Source organism: Podarcis vaucheri (assembly GCF_965113315.1).
Source record: "Podarcis vaucheri genome assembly, chromosome: 17".
In the NCBI taxonomy this organism is placed as follows: Eukaryota; Metazoa; Chordata; class Lepidosauria; order Squamata; family Lacertidae; genus Podarcis; species Podarcis vaucheri.
The window spans coordinates 10,251,052-10,274,657 of NC_138755.1; the positions used below are offsets into that span (position 1 = coordinate 10,251,052).

At 47.2% G+C, this 23,606-nt stretch overlaps 2 protein-coding genes across 5 annotated transcripts in view; one reads left to right on the forward strand and one right to left on the reverse strand.

Annotated features, from left to right (window-relative positions):
• The window catches only part of PRKCSH (PRKCSH beta subunit of glucosidase II), a 30,936-nt gene extending 16,170 nt beyond the window's left edge, over positions 1–14,766 (reverse strand). The window contains exons 1-12 of one of the 4 annotated variants that reach the window (XM_082204956.1): positions 14,620–14,766; positions 11,373–11,489; positions 9,959–10,075; positions 8,761–8,856; positions 8,603–8,660; positions 7,131–7,248; positions 6,717–6,846; positions 5,574–5,658; positions 5,017–5,095; positions 2,308–2,394; positions 1,586–1,741; positions 381–477 (exon numbers count right to left, since the gene is read on the reverse strand). In XM_082204956.1, coding sequence (XP_082061082.1) covers positions 381–477; positions 1,586–1,741; positions 2,308–2,394; positions 5,017–5,095; positions 5,574–5,658; positions 6,717–6,846; positions 7,131–7,248; positions 8,603–8,660; positions 8,761–8,856; positions 9,959–10,075; positions 11,373–11,460 — 1,111 coding nt within the window. In that variant the 5' untranslated portion in view covers positions 11,461–11,489; positions 14,620–14,766. Of the gene's footprint in view, positions 1–380; positions 478–1,579; positions 1,742–2,307; positions 2,395–5,016; positions 5,096–5,573; positions 5,659–6,716; positions 6,847–7,130; positions 7,249–8,602; positions 8,661–8,760; positions 8,857–9,958; positions 10,076–11,372; positions 11,490–14,520 lie in introns of all 4 variants that reach the window. The other 3 variants (XM_082204955.1, XM_082204953.1, XM_082204954.1) reach the window with 3 other exon arrangements.
• Positions 14,767–14,912: 146 nt separating this feature from the next.
• The window catches only part of ODAD3 (outer dynein arm docking complex subunit 3), a 29,748-nt gene continuing 21,054 nt past the window's right edge, over positions 14,913–23,606 (forward strand). The window contains exon 1 of the mRNA XM_082204893.1: positions 14,913–15,333. Within this exon, the coding sequence (XP_082061019.1) occupies positions 15,249–15,333 (85 nt within the window). The 5' untranslated portion in view covers positions 14,913–15,248. The remainder of the gene's footprint in view (positions 15,334–23,606) is intronic.

Below are 23,606 nucleotides of genomic sequence, written 5' to 3' on the forward strand. Positions count from 1 at the left end.
CAAGCAGCTACCTGTAAACTCCTGCTTGCCTCATTGACTACTGTGCGAGAAGAAAGCTCTAAGCAATCAAGACATGACCAGTTAGCACCATCAAGCGTTCATGGGACCTCACGTTGGACAAGGTCAACTGGATCAAATACCTTTCTTGCATGACAAAAAGAAATATTGAACAGCTCTGATTTTTTTTCCAGAACTTTCTCAAAACAAGGCAGCTCAAAATTTTCAGCCATGTGTTAAAAGCTGCAGCTCACCTCCTCTTGGCCCCTTTTGGAAAATAGCTCTGTTTTCTACACAGCAAGTTCACGGGCAGGCCTGCATGTACTAAAGACCATCATGGTGTTTCTTGCATTTGAAAGGATGCTTTCTAAAGAATAGCTTACCTTCAATTAGAGCTTGTGTGGCTTCATCATAAGGGGGCATCCTCTCCAGTTCATCTTCTGATGCCTTGACATCAGACGATGGCTTGGGGGAAGGGACCTGTGGAGACATTGAGGCAGCAGGTGGCCATCGTCACTTCCAGTTCAAAAAGCAGCCCGCATAGACCATAAAGAAGAGGGGAAAGGGGAGACTGGGAGAAACTGACAAGCGGGGACTGGCCATGCTTCACACCCTGAATGATTTTGTGTGACTGAAATGTGCCCAGAAGGGAATGCAGCCCTCAGGCTGAGGAGGATTCCCCATCCCTGCTTTGGAGGATAAGAGGGGCTCAGAGGGAGCGAGACAAACAGAGAACCCACATTGAATTCTCATGTACTTCCTAATGTTAAGCAACAGCAACAAAAATTCTATGTGTGAAACTGTAGTACTAGCAACTTGCCATTCTTCTCATTACACCAGGCATAGCAATTTGTCAGGCTTTAATATTCTACCCTATCCCAAGATCAGCAAAAAGCTCTGGAGGGGATGAGTCCCTGCTACCAGCATGGCTACTTTTCCACCCACCCTCTATAGTAGTGTTAGAAACTGAGATATGAAAGCTAGGAGCTAAACGGCACCTTAAACCTAGGTTAAGGGCACAACAACGGAATGTCTAGGCATGCTTTTCTTATAACAAGAATGCAAAGCTGAAAATGAAGGAACTGCAGCTAAAATGTTCATTTTCCACATGGTCTAGTCCTTTCCCTTACCCACCCCCCTAATATTCTTAAGAGGGTCTCTTCTCCAATCTTCAGAGAGCAGCTGGAAGCAGAAAAAGGTCCTCCTTTCCTTCCACACTGCGGTTTTAATCTGAAATCTTAGCAGTACTACACCCAGAGCTCCGAAACTGCTCACACTGATGAAATTCCCTGTCTCAAAATGCGCCTAGAACAATGGGAGTTTCGAACACTGCTCTATAGGCTTTGGGGCAAAATTCTTTACTCAACGCCACTCCTTCAACACCTTGCTCCATGACCAGCTCCTCTCTAGTCAAACATACATGCAAATATTGTATTCAGAATAAAGTGTGCTAAAATAAAAACACATATATTTTCCTATGGTGTGTGGGTTCTTGAATGTAAAATTTAAGTTAGGAGAGGGGCGGGGGAGAAGAATATCCCTGTATATTTCAGTTGTAGACGCCTGAAACTCAGTTTATTACCTTCACCTCCTCATCAATGCTGTCTTCCTCAGGTTCTTCATCTTCATCCTCCTCCTCGTCATAATCGTCATCAGGAGGTAACTGGTCCACGTGGGCATCGGGCTGAGTATCTGGCTCTTCATCTGATGGGCCTTTTGGTGGGGGCTGTACATCAGCCAAGCTCTGGAGAGGGAAAAGTTGAGTTGAGCCCATCTTGTAACTGATGGCTGCCCTTAGTTAGTAACTGTGTTTGAAATTCTTGAGGAGCAAGGGAGAATGGATGTCCCTCAGTGGCCTGCCTTTCCATGAAAGACCCACTTCTCCAGTAGCTGCAGATGGAGCCATGATTAATGCCTGCCAAGATACTTCTAATTCTGCAGTCCAAATAGTTCTACCAAATGCTCCAGTCTACTTATGCTTACCATTTATATCCTGCCTTTCTAACCAACTAGGAATTCAAAGCAGCATACAATATACCAACACTACATAATTTATACTGTGTAACCTAGGCTCCATCAGGAAGGATGGGTGGGATATAAATTGAATACATAATAAATGTGAAACCACCACCGAAAGTTTTCAGAACACAGTGAATAGTCCGAAAAGTGATGTACAAAATTAAGAGTTGAAGTATAGTAATGACATCAAGCCAAGCATGGAACAAAACTGCTTCAGATATCAATTCCCCAGAAAAGGTCATTCAAACTATTTGGATCTGTGGTAGAGAAAGACAAGGTTGGCACACTGACCTCTGGTCTGTACTTCTCCTTGATCGCTGCCCACACAGTGTCCTGGAATCTGGCCACATCTGCCTGCAAGGAATTGTCCAGTAAAGTCTGAAAGAACAGGAAAACTGTATTTATACACAGCTGCATATGTCCCAGGGCTAACCCATAGTTTAAATTAAGTAGCAATGCACTGCATCAGTCAAATAGTCGTCATCCTGTTCCCCACAATGGTGATAGATTTGGGAAAGACAAGAGGGTAGCGTTCCTTTCAAGCAAGCCAGACTGTGCAAGATCATTTTTTATAAGAAACATTAAAAAAACAAGACAGACCCTGCTCTTTCAGCAAGTAACACCCCATAAACAAGCTGTGGACGGAAGCTGCATTTGCATCTACAGTACTGGTAGATTGCTGGGCAATTTGCAGTACAGTGGTACCTTGGGTTAAGTACTTAATTCATTCTGGAGGTCCGTTCCTAACCTGAAACTGTTCTTAACCTGAAGCACCACTTTAGCTAATGGGGCCTCTTGCTGCCGCTGCGCCACTGGAGCCCGATTTCTGTTCTTATCCTGAAGCAAAGTTCTTAACCTGAAGCACCATTTCTGGATTAGCAGAGTGTGTAACTTGAAGCGTATGTAACCTGAAGCGTTTGTAACCCGAGGTACCACTGTAGATGGGCAAGGATTTCTGACTGCTAGCAACAAAATGACACACCCCGCCGCTCTGCCCTAAATAATGCTGTGGAAATGAAGAAAGCTTAGAATAACCAAAAGTGAGTATGGAAAGACTGTATGCACCATTCAACTTTAGTATGAAAGAACAAAAATTCTGAGCCCAGGAATTTGTTTTGCATTCGGCTTCAGCTGGTGGCTTACGGGATTTTGGTAAAAATGACAACGAAACAGATTCTGCAAGCCGGAGATCTGCCCACTCCTGATCTAAACCAATGAAACATTGAATTCCCTAAGTTAACTATGAATTGTGTGAAGAGGTACCCTTCTCTCTGCCAATCACTTTTGGCGGAAGAAACTCATTTGTGATGCTCTCAACCATGCAACTCTACAGAACCAAGAACACAGATTGGGAGGATTTCCACAGTCTCTTCCATAGCCTTGATGGGTTCCCTTGGGATGAAGAAATGATGTAAAGTAATAGTTTCAGCAGCCAGCAAAAAGAGCCTAAAAACACACTCTGAAAGTAGAGCAGGTTCAGTGTTACTGCCACCTTGTGGACACCTTAGGCTTAAATAAATAAATCACACACTAGTAAAAAAGGGGGGAAATACTGAAGTTGAAATAGAAAGATTTTCTCCCATGGCCTAATTTCCTTAAACATACATTCCTTAGATTTGTTATTCTTGATGCACTTTAAATTTGAAACTGTTTGAAACCTACATGTAAACTGTCCGAATCTGATAGCAATGGGAAGCCAGGATTCTACAACTTCAAAACTCTAATTCAGCAAGTGGGATAAATACACATGGATTTGTGGTTACTTTTCTCCTTTTGCAAGTATTATAAATATTCCAAAAGGTTGAGATATGTGAAAACTGGCAGGGCTGAGGAAAAGTGACAGATATATTGGAAAGGGGCAAGAGCTTAGTGATTGGCTACATAACTGGTTGCTGCATAACTAGGAAACACACTTCTCCTCTAGCAGACTTAGTCATCCCCCCAATCCGCCCAAATGGCACAGAAGACCCCTTGTAGCATGGCACTGAAAAGCGCCTGAGTTTTCAGGTCAGCAGGTAGGCAAAATGGAGCTTCTAAAGCACTTATGGGATGACTCTTTTTACAAAGGTTTCCAGCTTTCGCTTAAAAGTGTGCACCTCTCATCACTGGGGCTGAAAAGGTGGCCAGAAAATGAAGATTGTGCTTTACAGTGTACAAGAAGAGAGAAACATAAGTCTAAAAGTAAGATTTTAGATAGACACCACTGCACTAAAGGTTCATGTATTATTATTATTATTTATTGAATTTATATACTGCCCTATACCCGAAGCTCTTGGGGCAGTACAGTGGATGCTCGGGTTGCAAATGTGATCCATGTGGGATGTACGTTCGCAACCCACAGCGTTCACAACCCACAGCGGCGCATCTGCGCACGTGCGGGTTGCAATTTGGCACTTCTGCGCATGTGCAAAGCGCAATGTAGCGCTTCTGCGCATGAACGACCAACGAAACCCAGAAGTAACCCGTTCCAGTACTTCCGGGTTTTGGTGGGTCCGTAACCTGAAAAAACACAACCTGAAGCATCTGTAACCCGAGGTATGACTGTACTAAGAAAAGATCCAAGAAAAATCTGACAAAGGAAGTAAGCTATTGAGCACACACAGGACATATTGGGAATGGCTGGAAAACAGTAAACTAAAGCAGAGTGTCTTCAGTAGAATGCCTACTGACATCTTCCCCCACCCCAATATACCCCCAAGCCCAGCAAGTGACTTCTAACCAATGGGGGGGGGGGGAGAGGGAATTCACAGCCTGGCAGTATTTGGACAATCTTGTTTTGATCTACAACACTGTCTAGTCCCAGACTCCAGCCCTACTCCAAATGTCAAGTGGTCTCATCTTAACCTAGCTTTTGGTGGGAGAGGGAAGAGAACCGCAAAGCACAGGAAGTGCATGAAAGCAGAAGGCCTACCAGAAAGAACGAAGGATAACCATGAACAGCTGTTTTTGCTTGCATGAGAAGAAAAGCCCCCTTTTACAAGTGCACATTCCCCACCATACCTGGGCTTCTGATTCTGAAAGGATCCCATCACCATCTGCATCTAGCTCAGGGTGCGTCTGGAGCTCAGCAACAGATATCCTGAAGGCACAGGAGGGCAATTAGGTTACTAGCCATGCCTTTCACAACTCTGCATACACAAAGACTGATATAGCAGTCCCTGTGGCATGTGTACTCCTAGGTTCCTAGCTTTCATTTTACAGAAAAGAGCAAGTTTTTAGCCCTCATTATTGCTTGAAGACTTAAAGCATCACTTAGGGATGCTTTTAATTAACAGGGTATCTTGTCTCAGAGCAATGGGATTGGGTTTGTGCCCTCTCACCAGTTTGAAACGTCTTACAGACAATTAATGCCTCCTGAGCCAACATGGCCCTTGAGAAGGTAACAATAAGTGCTCCTCTGCTCCAAATAAATCCAGGAATAGTTAAGCGCTAGAATTTGACACCAGGACACAGAGGGATCAGCAGCTGGATCAACATCTGTCCTGCCACATGCCTTTGACCACAGATGACAGAGTCTGTGAACAAGCTACTGAAAGGGGGAATCATCTCAGACTCACACTCCATCTCCATCATCATCCAGCTCGTGAAAGGCTTCTTCTGCTTTGGCTTGATCCCTCACTGCTCTTTCGGCCGCTTTCTGTTCTGTTGCAAAGTGGGCAGATAACAAGTTCCACTCATTCATTCATTCATTCAAAAAAACCAAAATAACTTCCCTGCATAAATTCTAAAGTCATATTTTCTCTACAACTAGGAGAACAGCTTTAGGATTTCTGTGCACCTCAAATCCTGTCCCTAAAGCATACATTCCAATGAAACAATAAAGTAGACACACATGTATTAAAATCTAAAACCCTGCAGACTTATTTGCCTGATAAATGCAGTCTTTGAGAACCACCAAGAAAACACATCCCATCCATGCCCTAACAGAAAAAGGGAACAGAGAGTCATGCCCAACATTTATTCTGCTTATTTTTCATTTCAAATTCATTCTCAACACATGACAACGTACAAAGATGAAAAACAATTTAAGTGGCTTGATGACTACCCAAGAACTGTGCAGCTCCCTCTTCCTGAAGCCCTGCCAAATGTCTTCCAGAAGTGTTGCAACAGCTTCATATTGGTCTGTTTTTAATGGCCGGCGTTAAGCAGGTGCAGGATAATTTCAATCCATTTCTGGATGCAGCACTAAGTATTTCACCCAAGCATTTCAATGTGTTGCTTTTACCATGCTGAACTGTTAACGTGGCAAACACCCCGAGCCCCTGCAAGAGCTGGGCTTGGAACTAAGAATGTGAGCAGCGCAGACAAAGGCACATCCAGCTGCAACTCTAGCATCCCATCTCCCCATCAGTGGCAAGATGGAAACTTCCAGGAAGCCATTCCAGGACTTGAGGGTATTAGACGCTATGTATCTGAATACAGAAGCTCCGGTTCATAGCTTATAGCTGCTGAAAACCCATCCATCATTGTCTAACCTCCTATTAAGGCAGGGCTGGGGAACCTGTGGCCACCTGTTTGCTATGGGACTCCCAACTCCTATCCATCTTAAGGCAGCATGGCCAATGATCAGGGATTCTGGAAGCTGTAATTCAACAACATCTGGAGGACCACAAGTTCTCCTGCTTTAAAAACGAGGCTGTTGGCTGACACAGAGGCTTTCAGTGCCATGAAATCCCCTCGTATGGTAGAAGTGCACTCACCCTCCCAGGCTTTCTGATGGATATCCTTGGCTTCTTTTTCAGGTTTCTCAGCAGCTTCTTTTAGCGACCTCAGAGTCTCCACTTGCTCCTCCACAGACTTCTTGCTCTCCTGTAGCTCAGTGAGCTTTATCTTGAAGTGTTTGGGGGGTGGGGAGGAGAGAGAAGAGGTCCTCTCAACAGGTGTGTACAGAATCTATACAAGGTGTGTACAGAATCTCTATAACTTGGCTCCCCACCCACTAGAGGTCACTTCTAATGCCTACCTGAAAAGAGCCATAGCTTGGCTTCTTCAAGTGACTCCAAAATGCTCCTGTGAGAGGAACGATGCCCAGGCTCATGAACACTGGTGGCAATGGGCACTCTTCCCCTGTATTGTCAGCACAGTGTTTCCACTTCCTAGGCCAGCATCCTCACCTGTTTTTCTTCCTTCCTCTTACTTGCTTCCTTCATCAGGGCCTGCTTGATTTCGAAGCCTTCTCTGGCCACTTCAGCCATCTGCTTTAGTGCCTCCCGCTCCTTTCGGCCCATTTCTCTGCACAGGGCAAGGAAAGAGACAGCTGGAGCTGAGCCCCAAAGACACCTTCCACCCACAGCACTAACCAGTGCAGCAAGAGAGACCCTATTCTAGAAGGGGTGGGGAGCAAGCTTTTTTCAGGCACAGAGTATATGGCAGGAAATGACAGCCCAGCAGCAAGCTACAACCCAGGCAATGTCAATGATGACCAACTTGGGCTGTGCAGCCAGAGGCAGTGCTCACATTAAGACACACAGTGCAAGTCCTCTTATTCTGAATAACTCCATATTCATAAAAGTTTGCAGAATTATGTGACAACAGGACAAGAGCTATGGGTAGCCTGACAAATATGACTACTCTGCCCCATTTATTTTGTGAATTTATTACAGTTAATAATAATAATAATAATAATAATAATAATAATAATAATAATAGTCTTCAAATACATTTTCAGGGCAGCTTAGAGTAAAAGGTTAAGAAAAAACCCTAAAATAACTGATAAATCAAAATAAACTAAAAATAGCATTAAAATAATCATTGGACAATATTGCATCAAAGTATTTTAGAATCTCTACCCCTGCAAACCTATACAGCTACTGCCCCTTTTTTCTTTCATGATATTTACAAACATCAATATCAATATAATATAATACAATACAGAATGTAGGACCGCATTATGCTTAGCCAGCACCAATGACAAACACGTGAAAAGAAGTTATCAGGGGAATGAAGAATTGTTATCTCCCTCTCTGTCTTTAAGTGTGAAAACTTGCATTGCACAAGAAGATTAAGTTTCTGGTGCTTCCATGCATTTTTTAAATTTATTTTTAATTTTTTGGAGTTTGGTTTTAGCTGGCATCATTATTTTGCAGCTGCATATTTTTCTGGCGATCATGTTTGAAATGTTCTGTTGTGAGCTGTACTTGACCCAAATATGGCACAGAAAGGCCAGGAACATACTTAAAAAACCAAACACCTACAACCTACAGCACAGCAATTTGCTGTAGCTGCACAAAAGCTGAGACGTTCTATTATGCAAGATAATACAGCAAACTATCAAGAAAAATTGCCTTTTAAAATGATTGATTAAGACTGAGTGGGTGTTCTGTTTTTAATACTGCGATTGATTATTGTAGTGTCCCGTAATTAAACAATAGAACTGTTAAGTGGATTTATTTTTTTGAAGATGGGGAGGATCCAAGTTTCACAGAGGCTGTGCAAAATTATTTTGGGAGCTGCTGCTGCCTGGGACCAAGTGTACATTTATCCTCTTTCCTTTCCCAAACTAGCCCAAACCCAGTCTGGAGCTGCCTTTGAATCTGCAGTCCAAGAAGAGGAAAAGCTTCCTGAAAGGATATAGGCCATGCCTTACTTGCAGGTGTTTTCACACACAATACCGCTGTTGTACTCATCTGTTGCATCACAGCAGTCTGAAAGGCAAATGACAAGGAGAGCCATTAACATTCACTCACTTGGGCTTGGCTGCCCGCAGCCCCAAGTCTCCGACCCGCATGAGCTAGCAAAGCTTACCACAAATTCCATCATTGACACGGGAGGAGGGGATGTACTGAGGTCGGTAGCCAGCATTGGAGCAGTGGAAACGGCCACTAGGGCATGCAGCAGTTCCTGGGCAGAGAGATAAGATATTAGTGGATACCTTAACAAATTAGATGCTTACAGCTATCTACAAGAACCAATGTTACCCTTCCCTCCCGCACATTCTGTGATTTAGGGATAAACTGGCCATGTTGGATTTGCACATTCTATGAAGTTAGTCACTATGACCACTTTGTCTTGTTTTACCATTATGAAGAGTTGGATTTAGGATCTTGCAACAAGAGAAAGATAATCCAAAGGTCACTTTCAGTCACACACAAACATACTATTCACACCCAATCTTCCTCATGCTTCAGCTTCTCCCATTAATTCTAAACAGATTGCAGCAAACCTATGTAACATATTCAGACATAACATCTGGTCCAAAAAGCCTTACTCAAAGTGTCATTAGGACATATCATTTTCACTCTTGACTAACACTGAACATCCAAGTTTTCTGCACCAATTTAATATATCATCTCCCCTGCTCCCAATTTTCAATGCAGATTCTTGCCAAAGTTGCAAGCAGGAAGACAATACAGATCCAGCTCTGTCTCATGTCCCACTAGCAACTTTGTACCTCAGCTGGACCAGGGCCTGTCTATCATCTAGGCATTGCTGATAGCTCAGTTGGTAGAGCGTGAGACTCTTAATCACAGGGCCATGGGCTAAAGTCCCACACTGGGCAAATGATTCCTGCATTGCTGGGGGTTGGAGTAGATGACCGTTGTAGTCCCTTCCAACTCTCCTATTCTGTGATTCTACAAGTGGTATTGCTGTAAGGCAAAAGAACACACCCCCCCCCAAAGTCCAGAAGCAGATTCCAGAGCCCCCATGGGCAAGTGCTTGCCCCTCTATTGTGTGAGAAACATCTAATCTGTGCTGATGTCTAATCTAAAACCTCCCACCCAGCTATGATTTGTGTTGTCTCTCTCTTCAGCTAATACGTTTGCTTTTAATCCAGGCAAACCATATTCTGCTTTTGAAACTTTGTGCATTTCATGCCTTGTACATTTTCGCACATTCAGGGAACAGGTAACCCCATGAAGTACAATATTAGCAAGTATCTAATTACAGCAGCAATAAGCAGCATGTTTCATTGGTGGAGGCAAGGTGTGTGAGTGGGGCTTACCTGGCTCATCTGATCCATCTTTGCAGTCACAGTAATCATCATTGACTCTATCAAAGGCTATTGTTGCTGAGCCATCTAGACAAGTAAATGGCTTCGATTCATCATAGAAGTGATGGCCTGAGAAGGACAGCAAGAGACACTTGGTTCCGAGAACAAAAATTGCAGAATGCAAATACACCAATCCAGAAAGGCATTCAAGGCCAACATTCAAGGCACAAGCCAAACAACACAAATTTGGGGTGACGGGACAAAAACAAAACACCAATAGCAATATCATGGCATAGTCTTCTAACATCCCCAGTCAATACCAAATCCTTAAACGCACTTGCTCTCTCTAAATCACCCATGGATAACCATGGGTGATGTGGTGGAGAGGGGAAGATTGACATTTGAACTGAGGGAAACTGCAACAGGAAACGGAAGGGGAAGGACAGGTGTGCACTAAAATAGGATGAGTTTGCTTTTTAGAGAGCTTCAAGGAACTGTTTATTCAAAGCCACTAAAATAATATTTAGCTGTGAACAGCAGTTTCTTCTTCAACCTTGTCCCACTCAAAGGAGGCTGTATTAAGTGCTAGGAAGATTTGCAATCATTTGAGGCTCAGGAGCCATTCATGAAACATGACTGACCTTTCACAAGCTGACACTAAAACACCATCTTCTCCCCAAAGCCACTCAATGATTTGACACATTCTGGCAACCCAACTCCTAGAAAATGCAACCAGTAGTGTAGTGCTACCTACCTTGCCCTTCAGTCTGGGCACCTGCTAATAAGATGAATTCACCTCATAGTTAAACTAGTCCAGAAAAGCTACACATTGAGATGTACAGTCTCTTTTCTACCACATGAGGAAGAAACAGCACAAGGGAGGCTTAAATACACGAAAATCTCAGCATTTTATGCAAAACAGTTCCAGTGGGGAGGGGGGAAGAACAGTGCAATCTGAAAAACGAGAATGTGATTACAAGCCTGAAAACCAAGTTGCTGGGGCTGCTGCCACTAACTTTCAAAAGAATTGAGGCTACTCAAAGAATTATGAGAATTAGGAAATGCTTCCAAGTTTAACAGTTTTACCAGAAAGGAACAGCAAGTCATGAAGAAGACAACCCTTCTCTGCAGGAAGTAACTGTGTAAATGTGTGCATAGTTGCAAATGTCACGACTGGCACCAAATGAAGTGTAGAACTAAGAGCAGGAAGCAATGGCAGCCCTAACCCTTGTAGTCCTCCCTCATTCCTCCATTTTTCAACCAGGAAAAAACAAACAGTGAATATACCAAATGTAGGGTTTTGCTAAGAAATGAAAATGGATGCACAAATTTATAATACAGACATCTCGTTTCCATTCTCCACATCAACAGAAGGAGTTGCTTGCTGGTGGAACAACGCTTGGCATTTTATCTGCTGGGAACTCACTTGTTAAGGAGACGCCCCGTGGGCGCTTCACCTCCACAGGAGATGCTAGGCCCAAAAGCAAGAACAACAACAGGGTAAGCAGCAGCATGATCCAAAGGCAAAAAGCAGCAGCGGCTCCTGAAGGAAAGGGAAAAACAGAGGACTGTTGCTACAGAAGTTTCCATGCTAACAGAAATAGGTGAAGGGGCAAAGATGCAGAATTCTGTCCCCTCCACTCGCAACCCAAAACACAATTCCCTTCACATCTCAAGAACTTAATTTGAATTCATATATTTTATTTGACCCAAGTATGCTCTACAATTTAGAAAATATTCCAGTTTCAAAAAGAAATTTAAACACACTTTTATCCTCTTTCTCAAGGCTCAAAACTAAGGAGGCTGATATTAAGGCATCTTTTAAGTACCTTAAAAGGTGATGCTGTAGTGAATTCTTTTCAACTCCACACAAGATGGGTGCATAAAACATTTTGCACACCTTACTAGAAATTGTAGTTATTTTTCCATCACTGGTGTTAAAAAACTATTCCAGTTGTTTTTATTTTGGTGCACCCCCCCCCAAAAAAAAAGCTTCTCATTTTCCAAAGGGGCCACACCCTAAGACCTGGGTCACTGAGGACTGTCAAAACATGAAACAGGATTCTGCGTGGGAATCAACAGGCACCTACTAACTCTGACTCTGAGTCTCCACAAACACGAGAGCATTTGTTATACTTGCCATGGGTGAGCTAATAACCCCATGGGGGAATTGTCTGGGTTTGTTACTATGTTATGTCTTTTTGTGTTTTTATAGAAATTTAATATATAAAGTAAATAAAGGCTTCTCTTTAGAATAGGCCACCTGTTCTGGCCATAACATATACAACTACCTGCAGTGGAAGTCTACACCGTCACTGCCTATTATTATCTATGCTACAGCCAGCATGTAGCACCATCGGTAGGAAAGCCTCAGGTGGCATCTCTATGGTAACTACATGCTCTGGTCTTCAGAGAACATCATTGTCCAATCAGTTGCTATATCTGGGCTTGAGAAAAGAATTGGGTTGGGATCTGAATAAAGAAACAGCAGCACTTTATTCCAGTGCCAAATCACAGCACAAATGAGTACCGTATTTTGCGCCCCATAGGACGCACCTAGTTTTTTTGGGGGGAAATAAAGAATTTTTTTTTATTTCTCCCCCCAGGTGCGGGGCTGGATCGGGGGAAGCCCGAGCTTCCCCTGACCCCAGAACAGGCTGCTCTGCGCAAGCCGTGGGAGCCCTCCCGCGGCTTGCGTGGAGCTACCCGAAGCCATGGCGCAACTGCCCAGCGCGCCGGGGCTTCGGGGTAAGAGGCGGCTCTGCCAAGCCGGGGGAGGGCTCCCGCGGCTTGCGTGGAGCTACCCGAAGCAACGGCGCGACTGCCCAGCGCGCCGGGGCTTCGGGGTAAGAGGCGGCTCTGCCAAGCCGGGGGAGGGCTCCCGCGGCTTGCGCGGAGCTACCCGAAGCAACGGCGCGACTGCCCAGCGCGCCGGGGCTTCGGGGTAAGAGGCGGCTCTGCCAAGCCAGGGGAGGGCTCCCGCGGCTTGCAGTTTCCTGAAGCCTGGAGAGCGAGAGGGGTCGGTGCTCACCAACCCCTCTCGCTCTCCAGGCTTCAACAAAAGCCTGCATTCGCCCCATAGGACGCACACACATTTCCCCTTCATTTTTGGAGGGGGAAAAGTGCGTCCTATAGGGCGAAAAATACGGTAACTTGCCTCCTATCCTGTCTTGGTCTTTCTCTGTGCCTGTCAAAGGACTTGAGGCAGAGAATCTTCTTATTCCTATTCTTCCTACTAATGGTTTGAGTGAGGCAGTATGAGTCCCCCATGCTCCTTCTGCCTTTAAAGCCCAGCTGTGATGAACAAGGTATATATGGGCCAACATTTTGACCAGCACGTTACCAACATCCATTTTTAAAAGGTGAAACTCCTTTTTCGGAACCAGGTAGCAAAGCTTTTAATTCTATTGAACGTGTGCAATTCTTTATCAAAGCATACCTCTTTCCACCTACCTAAGAACTGGCCAATTTTATAGCCTGAAATGCTACACTCCAAGCGAATTTCCCAATTTCTGTCCAAGATAATCTCAGAGAGGTATAAATTAGAAAGTCTGCTCTGCCTGAACAAACTAGCATTCCAGCATTTGGAGTGCTAAACTCAAACCAATCTTCATTAGTATTAAAAAATGGAAGCTCCACCTAATATAAAACTGCCCTGGTCCATTTTCCTATAGCCCTGCTCAGGACCACAATACATCAAGGACCGCCTCTCTCCACGTGAATCACCCCAGACTCTGCAATCACCATCTGAGGCACTTCTTCGTGTCCCTCCTTTGAAAAGTCTGGAAGGTGGCAACCAAAGACTGTGGCTGACTGTGGAATGCTCCCCACCCAGGATGTCTTGTCTGGTGCCTTCACCAAATATATTTAGGCACCAGGAACGAACTTTTCTCTTCAACCAAGCCTTGGGCTGACTCACAATCTATGGTCTTCCAAATGCGGTTATGTGCAGGGGGCGGCGCGTGTCATTGGTTTGTTTTACAGTGGTAACTCGGGTTAAGTACTTAATTCGTTCTGGAGGTCCATTCTTAACCTGAAACTGTTCTTAACCTGAAGCACCACCTTAGCTGATGGGGCCTCCCACTGCCACTGCACAATTTCTGTTCTCATCCTGAAGCAAAGTTCTTAACCTGAGGTACTATTTCTGGGTTAGCGGAGTCTGTAACCTGAAGCGTATGTAACCTGAAGCGTATGTAACCCGAGGTACCACTGTAATACAAAAGGAGGTGTCTTCACTGGAAACCATCTGTGGCCTTTTAAATTGGGGTGGGTTTTTGTTTGTTTGTTTGTTTCCGTTTGTTACCATGCTGAGTATTTTTGCGTTTTCCTATTGCAAAGCGCCCTGTGGTCTTTGGATGAAGGGCGACTGCCGACATTTAATTCGAAACGATAATCAATATTGCAAAAACACAGAACCACGACAAAAACAGCACGGAACCCCGCACCCCCATTTTAAAGCAGGCAGGGTTCCGCAACGTGGCGAAGCCCAAGGCAGGATCTGCCCCGTTGCCACAGGCAGGTGCAGCGCGACCTGCCCGCCCCCCCCCGCCCCGCGCAGAGGCCCTGGAACTCGCCTTTCCCCGGCTCTTCCTCCAGCGCCCCTCAAGAGCGGCCTCCGGCGCTCTCCCTCCAGGAACCCGCACCCACCTCACAAGCCAAACAGCCTCCCTCACCGACGGGGCGCGGGAATCCTCGCGGAAAACGGGTCCCAAGTCCAACCGTCCGAGTAAGCGGAAGGGGATGACGGGAACATCCGCTTCGAAGTGCGCGCGACCGCGTGTGTGGGCGTGTATGGCGGAAGGCCTTGTCCTTTTCCCTTAGGCGCTTTCTCGAGGACTTCCCCTTCCTTTAGGCGCCCATCGCGAGAGTGGCGGAAGTGCGCTTTGCTTGTTCCGCCTTCCAGCGGCGCTGCCTCATGGGTTTAATGACCTGGTTCCCTTTTCCCTCGCAAAGGGACGACGCCAATACCTTTGCTCGCGTTCCCCCGCACGGCGACGGCGAGGATGGCTGCGGATAGATTTCAGCTGCGGCCTAGGAAAAGCGAGACAACCTGACCTTCCTCCCGCCATGCCTTTCGCGGGTCGCTTCCCTCGGCCAATGGGCGCTTTGCATCGGAGGAGCTGGTCGCCATGGAGACGGATGCAGGCGAAAGGATGCAGCTGATGGTCGAGTGAGGGGGAAGCAGCCTGGCGAAGCGGGGCAGGGGGAAGACAGGGAGGCTTGGGGACGGGGCCGGCGGTCGTGTGCAGGTGGGGAAGGGACGAGCAGAACCTGCTTGAGGTGGTAGGAGAGATACTCCGCCATGCCAGTGACACAAGCCCTGCAGGGGATTAAGCCCCCGGTCCACGACCAGATTACAGAGCTGCAGAACAAGATACAACTCCTAGGTAAGGGGTGCCTGGCTGCTGAGGGGAGAAAGCGTTTGGAAGTGGGAGAGGAGGCATCCCGTATTGAGTAAGGCTGCTTTTCTGTGCACACTTACTTGGGAGTAAACATTGATTTACTTATAAGTAAGTGTGCATAAGCTACCAGTATGAGTTTGACCAAACTGCAGTGGAAGACAGGAGTGCCTGGCGTGCTCTGGTCCATGGGGTCACGAAGAGTCGGATATGACTAAACGACTAAACAACAACAAGGTTGCATAATATTATATATATAATATATAATATATATGCTTTCGTAGATTTTCACGGGTACAGGAATGCAGGTTTTGGTGTCTTCGGGTGTCTTCCCGTGTAAGAGTCGGGGTGTCTGTGCGACGTTTCGACGAGGTCTCACTCGTCATCTTCAGGCTGGTGCTTTCGGCTTCTTGTTACTGGAACACTTACTATAGTAAGTGTGCATAATAAAGGGATGTGGGTGGAGCTGTGGGTTAAACCACAGAGCCTAGGACTTGCTGACCTGAAGGTCAGCGGTTCGAATCCCCACGATGGGGTGAGCTCCCGTTGTTCGGTCCCTGCTCCTGCCAACCTAGCAGTTTGAAAGCACGTCAAAGTGCAAGTAGATAAATAGGTACCGCTCTGGCGGGAAGGTAAATGGTGTTTCCGTGGGCTGCTCTGGTTTGCCAGAAGCGGCTTTGTCATGCTGGCTACATGCTGTACGCCGGCTCCCTCGGCCAATAAAGCGAGATGAGCGCCGCAACCCCTTAAGTGTGCATAATATTGAACTGATTGCAAATTGTCATGCAGGAGTTAGGTGTTAGGTTGGCCCGGAAAGTGTTTTTCTGTTCGTCACAGCAATTTTTAAAAAAAGCATTGGGGAATGTATTGGGGAAGGATCATAGCATCTGCCTTTTGTGTAAAAAAGCCCTGTGTTCAACCCACGGGGTCTCCAGGTAGGGTTGGTAATAGAAGCTCCCTGAAACCATGGAAAGCCATTTCCAGTCCAAGTAGATAATGGTGAGCAAGATGGACCAATGGTGTGATTATTTTAGATGTAGCAATCACTCAGCAGAATCCTCAGGGACAATATTCCATTGCTTCGTTCCTTTTTGCAACACCCTGTAAATTATGTCATTACCACTATTTTGTTAATGGGAAGGCAGAAAGGGAAGGGCTCCCTCCTAAAGCTACCCATGGGGGAAGTGGAACATTACTAGTACTCACTCACTTTTATCTATTCATTTATGGTATAAAGGGGTGTGGGAACATGAATGTTTGTCAAGCTTCCCTGTTTGAAGGCTTCAGGCTAATTCTTATACACTGCAGATGACCAGACTCCTGGCTGTTGCATTTCAGAGCTTTCCCACTTGGATTTCTAACTAACCAGTTGCATGTAGTAGTAGTAGTAACAACAACAACAACAACAACAACAACAACAACAACAATAATATTTATTATTTATACCCCGCCCATCTGGCTGGGTGTCAGGGAACTGACATCAGAGGAAAGGGAGTTGGTAGGGCTCCCAGAGACTGGGAGAGAGTCAGCAGCCAAAGCAGGGACCAGTAGGGGGAGCGAGGGGTCTCTGGAGGAGGATCTCAGTAATGCTGAGAGAGACGCAGCAGCCCAGGCAGGAAACAGCAGGGGAGAGAAAGGGGTGAGAGACACGTCCAGCGAAAATAGCGGGGAGGTGTCAGAAGCAACTGCAGGGAGACCCATGCTTCGCCGGAAGCTGCCACGTCGTGAGTCCAGGAGACGCGTTTCCGTTAAGGAGCTTCTTTGCTGGAAGCGCTTCCGCAGGCAGCCACTGTCAGACTCTACTAGTGACTAGAGCAGACATGTCTGAGGAGCTCTGTCACACACAGAGGTTTGTGGGGCCGCACAAACTCTAAAGGGGCACAATTTTAAGCACAAGCAGCTAATCATCCCCTGACAGCAGTCTGACAGTCTTTGTACGCTGCCTGTGCAGGAGAAAGCATCATGAGCAACCCAGCCGGAACCGGAGAGGCAGGGGTTGGAGCTGGTCCAAGCTTGGAAGAAAGGTATCAAGCTCTGGAGGTCCAACTTGCGCTGCAGACGGCGAGGCTCGAGGAGAGAAGGGCTCAGGATGCTGACAAAAAGGGGAGAACCACTCAGTTCCCCAGAAAGGTACCAGGATTGGTGCAGAAGTTTGGGGGGGACCCCAAGGATTACCATGCCTTTAGGACCGAGATGCAATATGCCCTGAATGTGCAGTTTGATGAGTTCCCTGATGAGGAATCGTGAGTTGCTTTCGTAATTGGGCATCTTGAGAAGGGGGCGCGGGACTGGGTTCGACCCCTGATGGCAACGCACAACGATATCCTAAAGGACACTATGAAGTTCTTTCGTGCAATGGATATCATGTTTTCCAGCGATATTGAGGAAGGGGTGGTGCGCAGACAGCTAATGGCTTGCAAGCAGGGAAGCAGATCTGTCCGTGAGTACTGGACTGAATTTACCATGCTGATTCACAGATTGGGGTGGGATTTATCGGCAGCACCCATTCAGATGCTATTTGAAGAAGGTCTTTCTTCGGCTGTGAAAGACGAGCTGTCCAGGAGCCCCAGGGCGGTGTCTATGGATCAGCTGACCAAATCTGCGCTGACCATTGGAGCGCGCCAGGAGGCAAGAGCCTTGGAGAGACGGGAAGGGAGAGGGGAACGTTGGAAGGAGTTACGCATTCCAGACATTCCTGAGCCAGCTTTCCCGCCGGCAGAGCCGATGGAAATCGGAACAGCCCGCGCGCGCGCAGTTTCAAAGCCCAGTGAGGGGGCGAAGAAGGAGGGAAAGGGAGCCCGGAAATGCTATCTCTGCCAACAGCCAGGCCACTTTGCCAGAGTCTGCCCCCAGAGGAAGGAATGGCAAGGGATGGTGGGAGCAGTTGAGGGGGGAGAGCAGGGAGAAACGGAGCAGGTAAAAGCCAACGCCTGGTTGCCACCGTCAGGGCACTGCAGCCAGGCCAAAGAGCAGTAAAAGTGCCCGTGCCAGAAGCTCCTCGACCTGCTCTAGTAATTGAAGTGTCGCTAGAGCTGCAAAATGGACACCCCCTAAAAATAAAGGCGCTGTTGGACTCAGGCAGCTCCTGCAATTTTATGAGCAAGGAGTTTGCTGCTGAACATCAGATACAGACTATCCCTTTAAGCAACCCCCTGCAGGTGACCACGATCGATGGCAGGGAACTGTTGGGAGGAGGAGTCAGCTTGCAGACCGTCCCAATGATAATGAGGGTGGCAAGGCACACAGAACTGATAGCGTTTAATGTGGCCACCTTGGGAGGCGCTCCCATTATTTTGGGAATGAGCTGGCTAGCCCTACATGATCCGCTGGTGGGCTGGCATCAAAGAGTGGTTTCCTTCGGTTCAGCACATTGCTTAGAACACTGCAGGGGGGAAAAGGGGTCAGCAGGGGCCCAAGCCACCCTGGCAGGGACTGAAGTAATGGGGAAGGGGAAGGTGCCACCACAGTATGCTGATCTCAGCGACGTGTTCAGCGAGAAGGAAGCTGACCAACTACCCCCGCATAGGCCCTTTGATTGCCAGATCAATTTACTCCCTGGAGCACAGCTTCCTGTAGGCAAGTTGTATGCCATGTCAGACAGGGAAATGCAGGAGTTGCGAGCGTTCATTGACAAGAACCTGAAGAGAGGCTTCATCAGAGAGTCCAAGGCAGCGGGGGGTAGCCCAGTGTTTTTTGTGGATAAAAAAAACACGGACAAGCCGAGACTTGTATGTGATTTTAGGCGGTTAAATGCAGTGACAGAGCCGGCGGCTTTTCCTATGCCCAGGATTGATGATATTTTGACCAGGGTGCGGAAAGGAAAGATTTTTACAAAGCTGGACCTAAGGGGGGCGTACAACCTGATACGTATAAGGAAAGGGGATGAATGGAAGACCACCATGTTCACCCCTTTGGGGGCATTTGAATACCTCGTTATGCCTTTTGGATTACAAACAGGCTCCGCGTGTTTTCAAGCCTTCATGAACCACGTACTGGGGCCTTTGCTCTACAAGAATTGCGTGGCCTTCTTAGATGACGTGTTGGTGTATTCGGAGAATGAGGAGCAACATGTGAGAGACGTCAGAGAAGTGTTGAGCAGGCTGCAAGCCAACAGGCTGTGGGTGAAACTGGAGAAGTGTCAGTTTCATACCAAGGAGGTGGAATTCCTGGGGTACCGCTTGTCAGACAAGGGGTTGGCCATGGACCCCGGCAAGGTTCAAGCGGTGCTGGAATGGAAAACACCCAAAACCAAGAAGGATGTGCAGAGGTTCCTAGGGTTTGGAAACTTTTATCGTAAGTTCATCCGAAACTTCGCCCACCTGACGGCGCCCATCACGGACTGTCTCAGCAGTAAAAAGAAGTTTGTTTGGACGGGGGAGGCGGAGCGAGCGTTTGAGGAACTGAAAAGGGCCTTCGCCTCTGATGAACAACTTCTACATGTGGATTTACAAAAAAAGCTGAGGGTCGAAACAGACGCTTCTGACAGAGCCATAGGGGCGGTGCTTCTTCTGCAGCCGGGGAAGGAGGGGTCAGAGTGGCGACCGTGTGCCTTCTTTTCGCGAAAGCTGAACAAATCTGAGAGGAACTACACGGTGTACGACCGGGAACTTCTTGCGATTCATGAGGCCTTCCGGAGATGGAGGCACCTGCTAATTGGTGCACAACAGAAGGTGCAAGTGTGCACGGACCATAAGAATCTAGAGTATTGGAGAACTGCGCGAGTGCTCAACCAACGGCAGTTGAGATGGGCCCAGGAGTTCTCCAAATTTAACTTTGAGATTTGTTACGTGCCAGGCCCAGAGAACGTTAGGGCGGACGCTCTCTCACGCAAACCTGAATATTTGGAGGGAGAGGGTGCACCCGAAGAGACCCATGTCATTCCCGAGGACCGCTGGGTGTGTGGGGCGGCATTGGTGGGGCAAAGGGAACTGGTAGAGGGAACGGTGCAGGATGAATACGCCCAGGACAAACTCAGGGGTCTCAGGAGGGAGGGAGACAAACCCGGGGGTTTTGAGGAGAGAAACGGGGCGTTGTACTACAAGGGAGCGTTATACATACCTGAAGGGGAATTGAGGGAAAAGGTACTCAAGCAACTGCACGATAGCCCCACAGCAGGGCATTTTGGGCAACACAAAACCATGTGGCTGGTTACCAGGGAATTCTGGTGGCCCAAGGTCAGGGAAGATGTGCGGGAGTATGTGAGAGGGTGTGACCAATGCCAACGAGCCAAGGGGGAGAGGCGGGCACCGGCAGGTTTATTAGAACCACTACCCACGCCGGAAAGGCCATGGGAGGCAGTGGCAATAGATTTCATGACTGATCTGCCCAGGTCCAAAGGGAAAACAGCCATCATGGTTGTGGTAGACCTGTTAACCAAGATGGCCCACTTTATAGCCTGCTCACATGCGGTCACAGCGGAAGAAACCGCTAAATTGTTTGTGGAAAATGTGTTTAGGCTGCATGGCGCCCCCTTGAGGGTGGTTTCTGACCGAGGGAAACAATTTACTTCCAGGTTCTGGAGGAAGCTCATGAGCTTATTGTATGTAGAGGTGAATTTCTCAACTGCCCGTCATCCAGAAACCAACGGGCAGGCGGAAAGAGCTAATGGTGTCCTCCAGCAATATTTGAGGTGTTATGTGAATGACAGAGAGAATGATTGGGTGGAGAAGCTGGCGTTGGCAGAATTTGCCTACAACAATGCAGAGAACGTGTCCACGGGGATGAGCCCCTTTTTGGCTAATCACGGGTGTCATCCCCGAGCCTTCCCAGGGGGGGGAAGGGGAGAACTGGAGCGTTCCAGCCGCAGAACAGTTCGTTGAAGAAATGGAAGCGATCCATCGCCAGCTCCAACTCAATTTAAACAGGGCGAAGGAGGAATATAAGAGGCAGGCAGACAAAACCAGAAGGGAAGGGGAAAGCATTAGGGTGGGGGACCAGGTGTGGCTGTCCACCCAAGGGTTACCATTCAAAGGAGGTTGTAAGAAGTTAAGACCCAAAAGGCTGGGCCCATTTGAAGTCACGCAGCAGGTCAACCCAGTGGCTTTCAGACTCCGGTTACCGAACCACATGAAGTTGCACCCAGTGTTCCACAGGTCGTTGCTGTCACCGTATAAAGGGGACAGAGAAGGGAGGGTCAATAGGGGACCAGCTATGGAGGAAAAAGAACACAGCTACCATGTAGCGGAGATTCTCGATTCCAGGTGGAAGGGAGATCAAGTAGAGTATTTGGTAATGTGGGAAGGGGAGCCGGAGTCGGAAAACACCTGGGTCAGGGCAGAGGATGTAGATGACGAGGTTTTGATAGAAACTTTTCATCAGAGATTCCCTCGTAAACCCCAGCCAGTGGCGAGGTTCCGGAGGGAATACTTTGCCACCACCGACGAAGAAGAAGAGTTGGAGGGGTTCTCTGATTCCGAGGTGGAGGAGGATTCAGCGAGTCGGAACGAAGACCGATGGAGGGAAATGTTCGAGACGTCTGAAGATGAAGAGGATTCTTTTCGGGGTTTCAGCTCCTCACCGCCCAGAGGAGAGAGTAGGGGCGGGGGAGAAGGGGGCCCTGGAGGGGAGGTGGATGTCAGGGAACTGACATCAGAGGAAAGGGAGTTGGTAGGGCTCCCAGAGACTGGGAGAGAGTCAGCAGCCAAAGCAGGGACCAGTAGGGGGAGCGAGGGGTCTCTGGAGGAGGATCTCAGTAATGCTGAGAGAGACGCAGCAGCCCAGGCAGGAAACAGCAGGGGAGAGAAAGGGGTGAGAGACACGTCCAGCGAAAATAGCGGGGAGGTGTCAGAAGCAACTGCAGGGAGACCCATGCTTCGCCGGAAGCTGCCACGTCGTGAGTCCAGGAGACGCGTTTCCGTTAAGGAGCTTCTTTGCTGGAAGCGCTTCCGCAGGCAGCCACTGTCAGACTCTACTAGTGACTAGAGCAGACATGTCTGAGGAGCTCTGTCACACACAGAGGTTTGTGGGGCCGCACAAACTCTAAAGGGGCACAATTTTAAGCACAAGCAGCTAATCATCCCCTGACACTGGGTTTCCCAAGCCACTCTGGGATGGCTTCCAACAAAATATTAAAAATACAATAAAACATCAAACATTAAAAAACTTCCCTAAACAGGACCGCCTTCAGATGTCTTGTAAAAGTCAGATAGTTGTTTATTTCCTTGACATCTGATGGGGAGGATGTTCCATAGGGTGGGCACCACTACAGAGAAGGCCTTCTGCCTGGTTCTCTGTAACTTCGCTTCTTGCAGTGAGGGAACTGCGAGAAACTGGCACAGTTCAGCCACTGATGTGGTTTTGCAGAAACACTCTTAAAAATAAATAAAATTGTGTGGCACCATTCCAAAGTTAAAACCATTCTCAATGCAGCTTACGACATGAAAAGATGTTACATAATTACAAACATAAAGTAGTCATAACCAATAAATATAACACATGAAAAAGTACACAGCCAAATTGAACAATTTCCACATAAATCATAATATATAAAAATAAAGATACAAAAATTAATATCAGTAATAGCAACTAAACCTCCCTAAAAAATACCGCAGCCCAGTAGTCTGTTCAGCAGCCTCAACTTTTGTAGCTGGAGGCCAGTCAGCCAGTCAGGGTCCTGCCCTTCTAGGCCAGGTGGAAAAGGCTAGCAAGGCAGAGAGCAGGTCTTCCAGGACACACAGCCAAGGTGTTGCCTCTTAGGAGCAGCAGAGAGGGAGAATGTGAGAACATACTATAGCCATGCTTGTGCTACTACAAAGTCGAGTTAGATGCTAAGTAGTGCTGGTTTCATTGGGTTGTATTCAGCACAGCATGTACTGAGTTCCACTCATACAACAGGACTTCCTTTCTCCGTGCACCCCTAAAATCTGTTCCAAATGGTCCCCCCAGTCCTCTAGAGCAGATTTTGGGGGCCCACAGGGGGCTGCAAAGGAGAGGCAAGTTTCTTTGCTCAAGCAAGATGTCTGTTGTGCAAGTAGAACGGCAACATTGGATATAACCCATTATATGTGCCAATATCCATATTTCTAGTGAGCACCACAGTCTAATTATTATGTTCAAGTCTTGTACATCCAATACTAGAACACTTTTTGTTGAGGTCTAGAAGTGGAGGGGCATCTGAAAGGTATTTATACTGCCACAGATGTAAGATTGGCCTACAACATCTATTTTGTGGATGGGAAGGAACTACTGAGAAATTAAAAAACGCTATTATTTTCAGACAAGAGTTACAGACCAAAGCAAAATGCTTGAAACCTCTAAAAGGA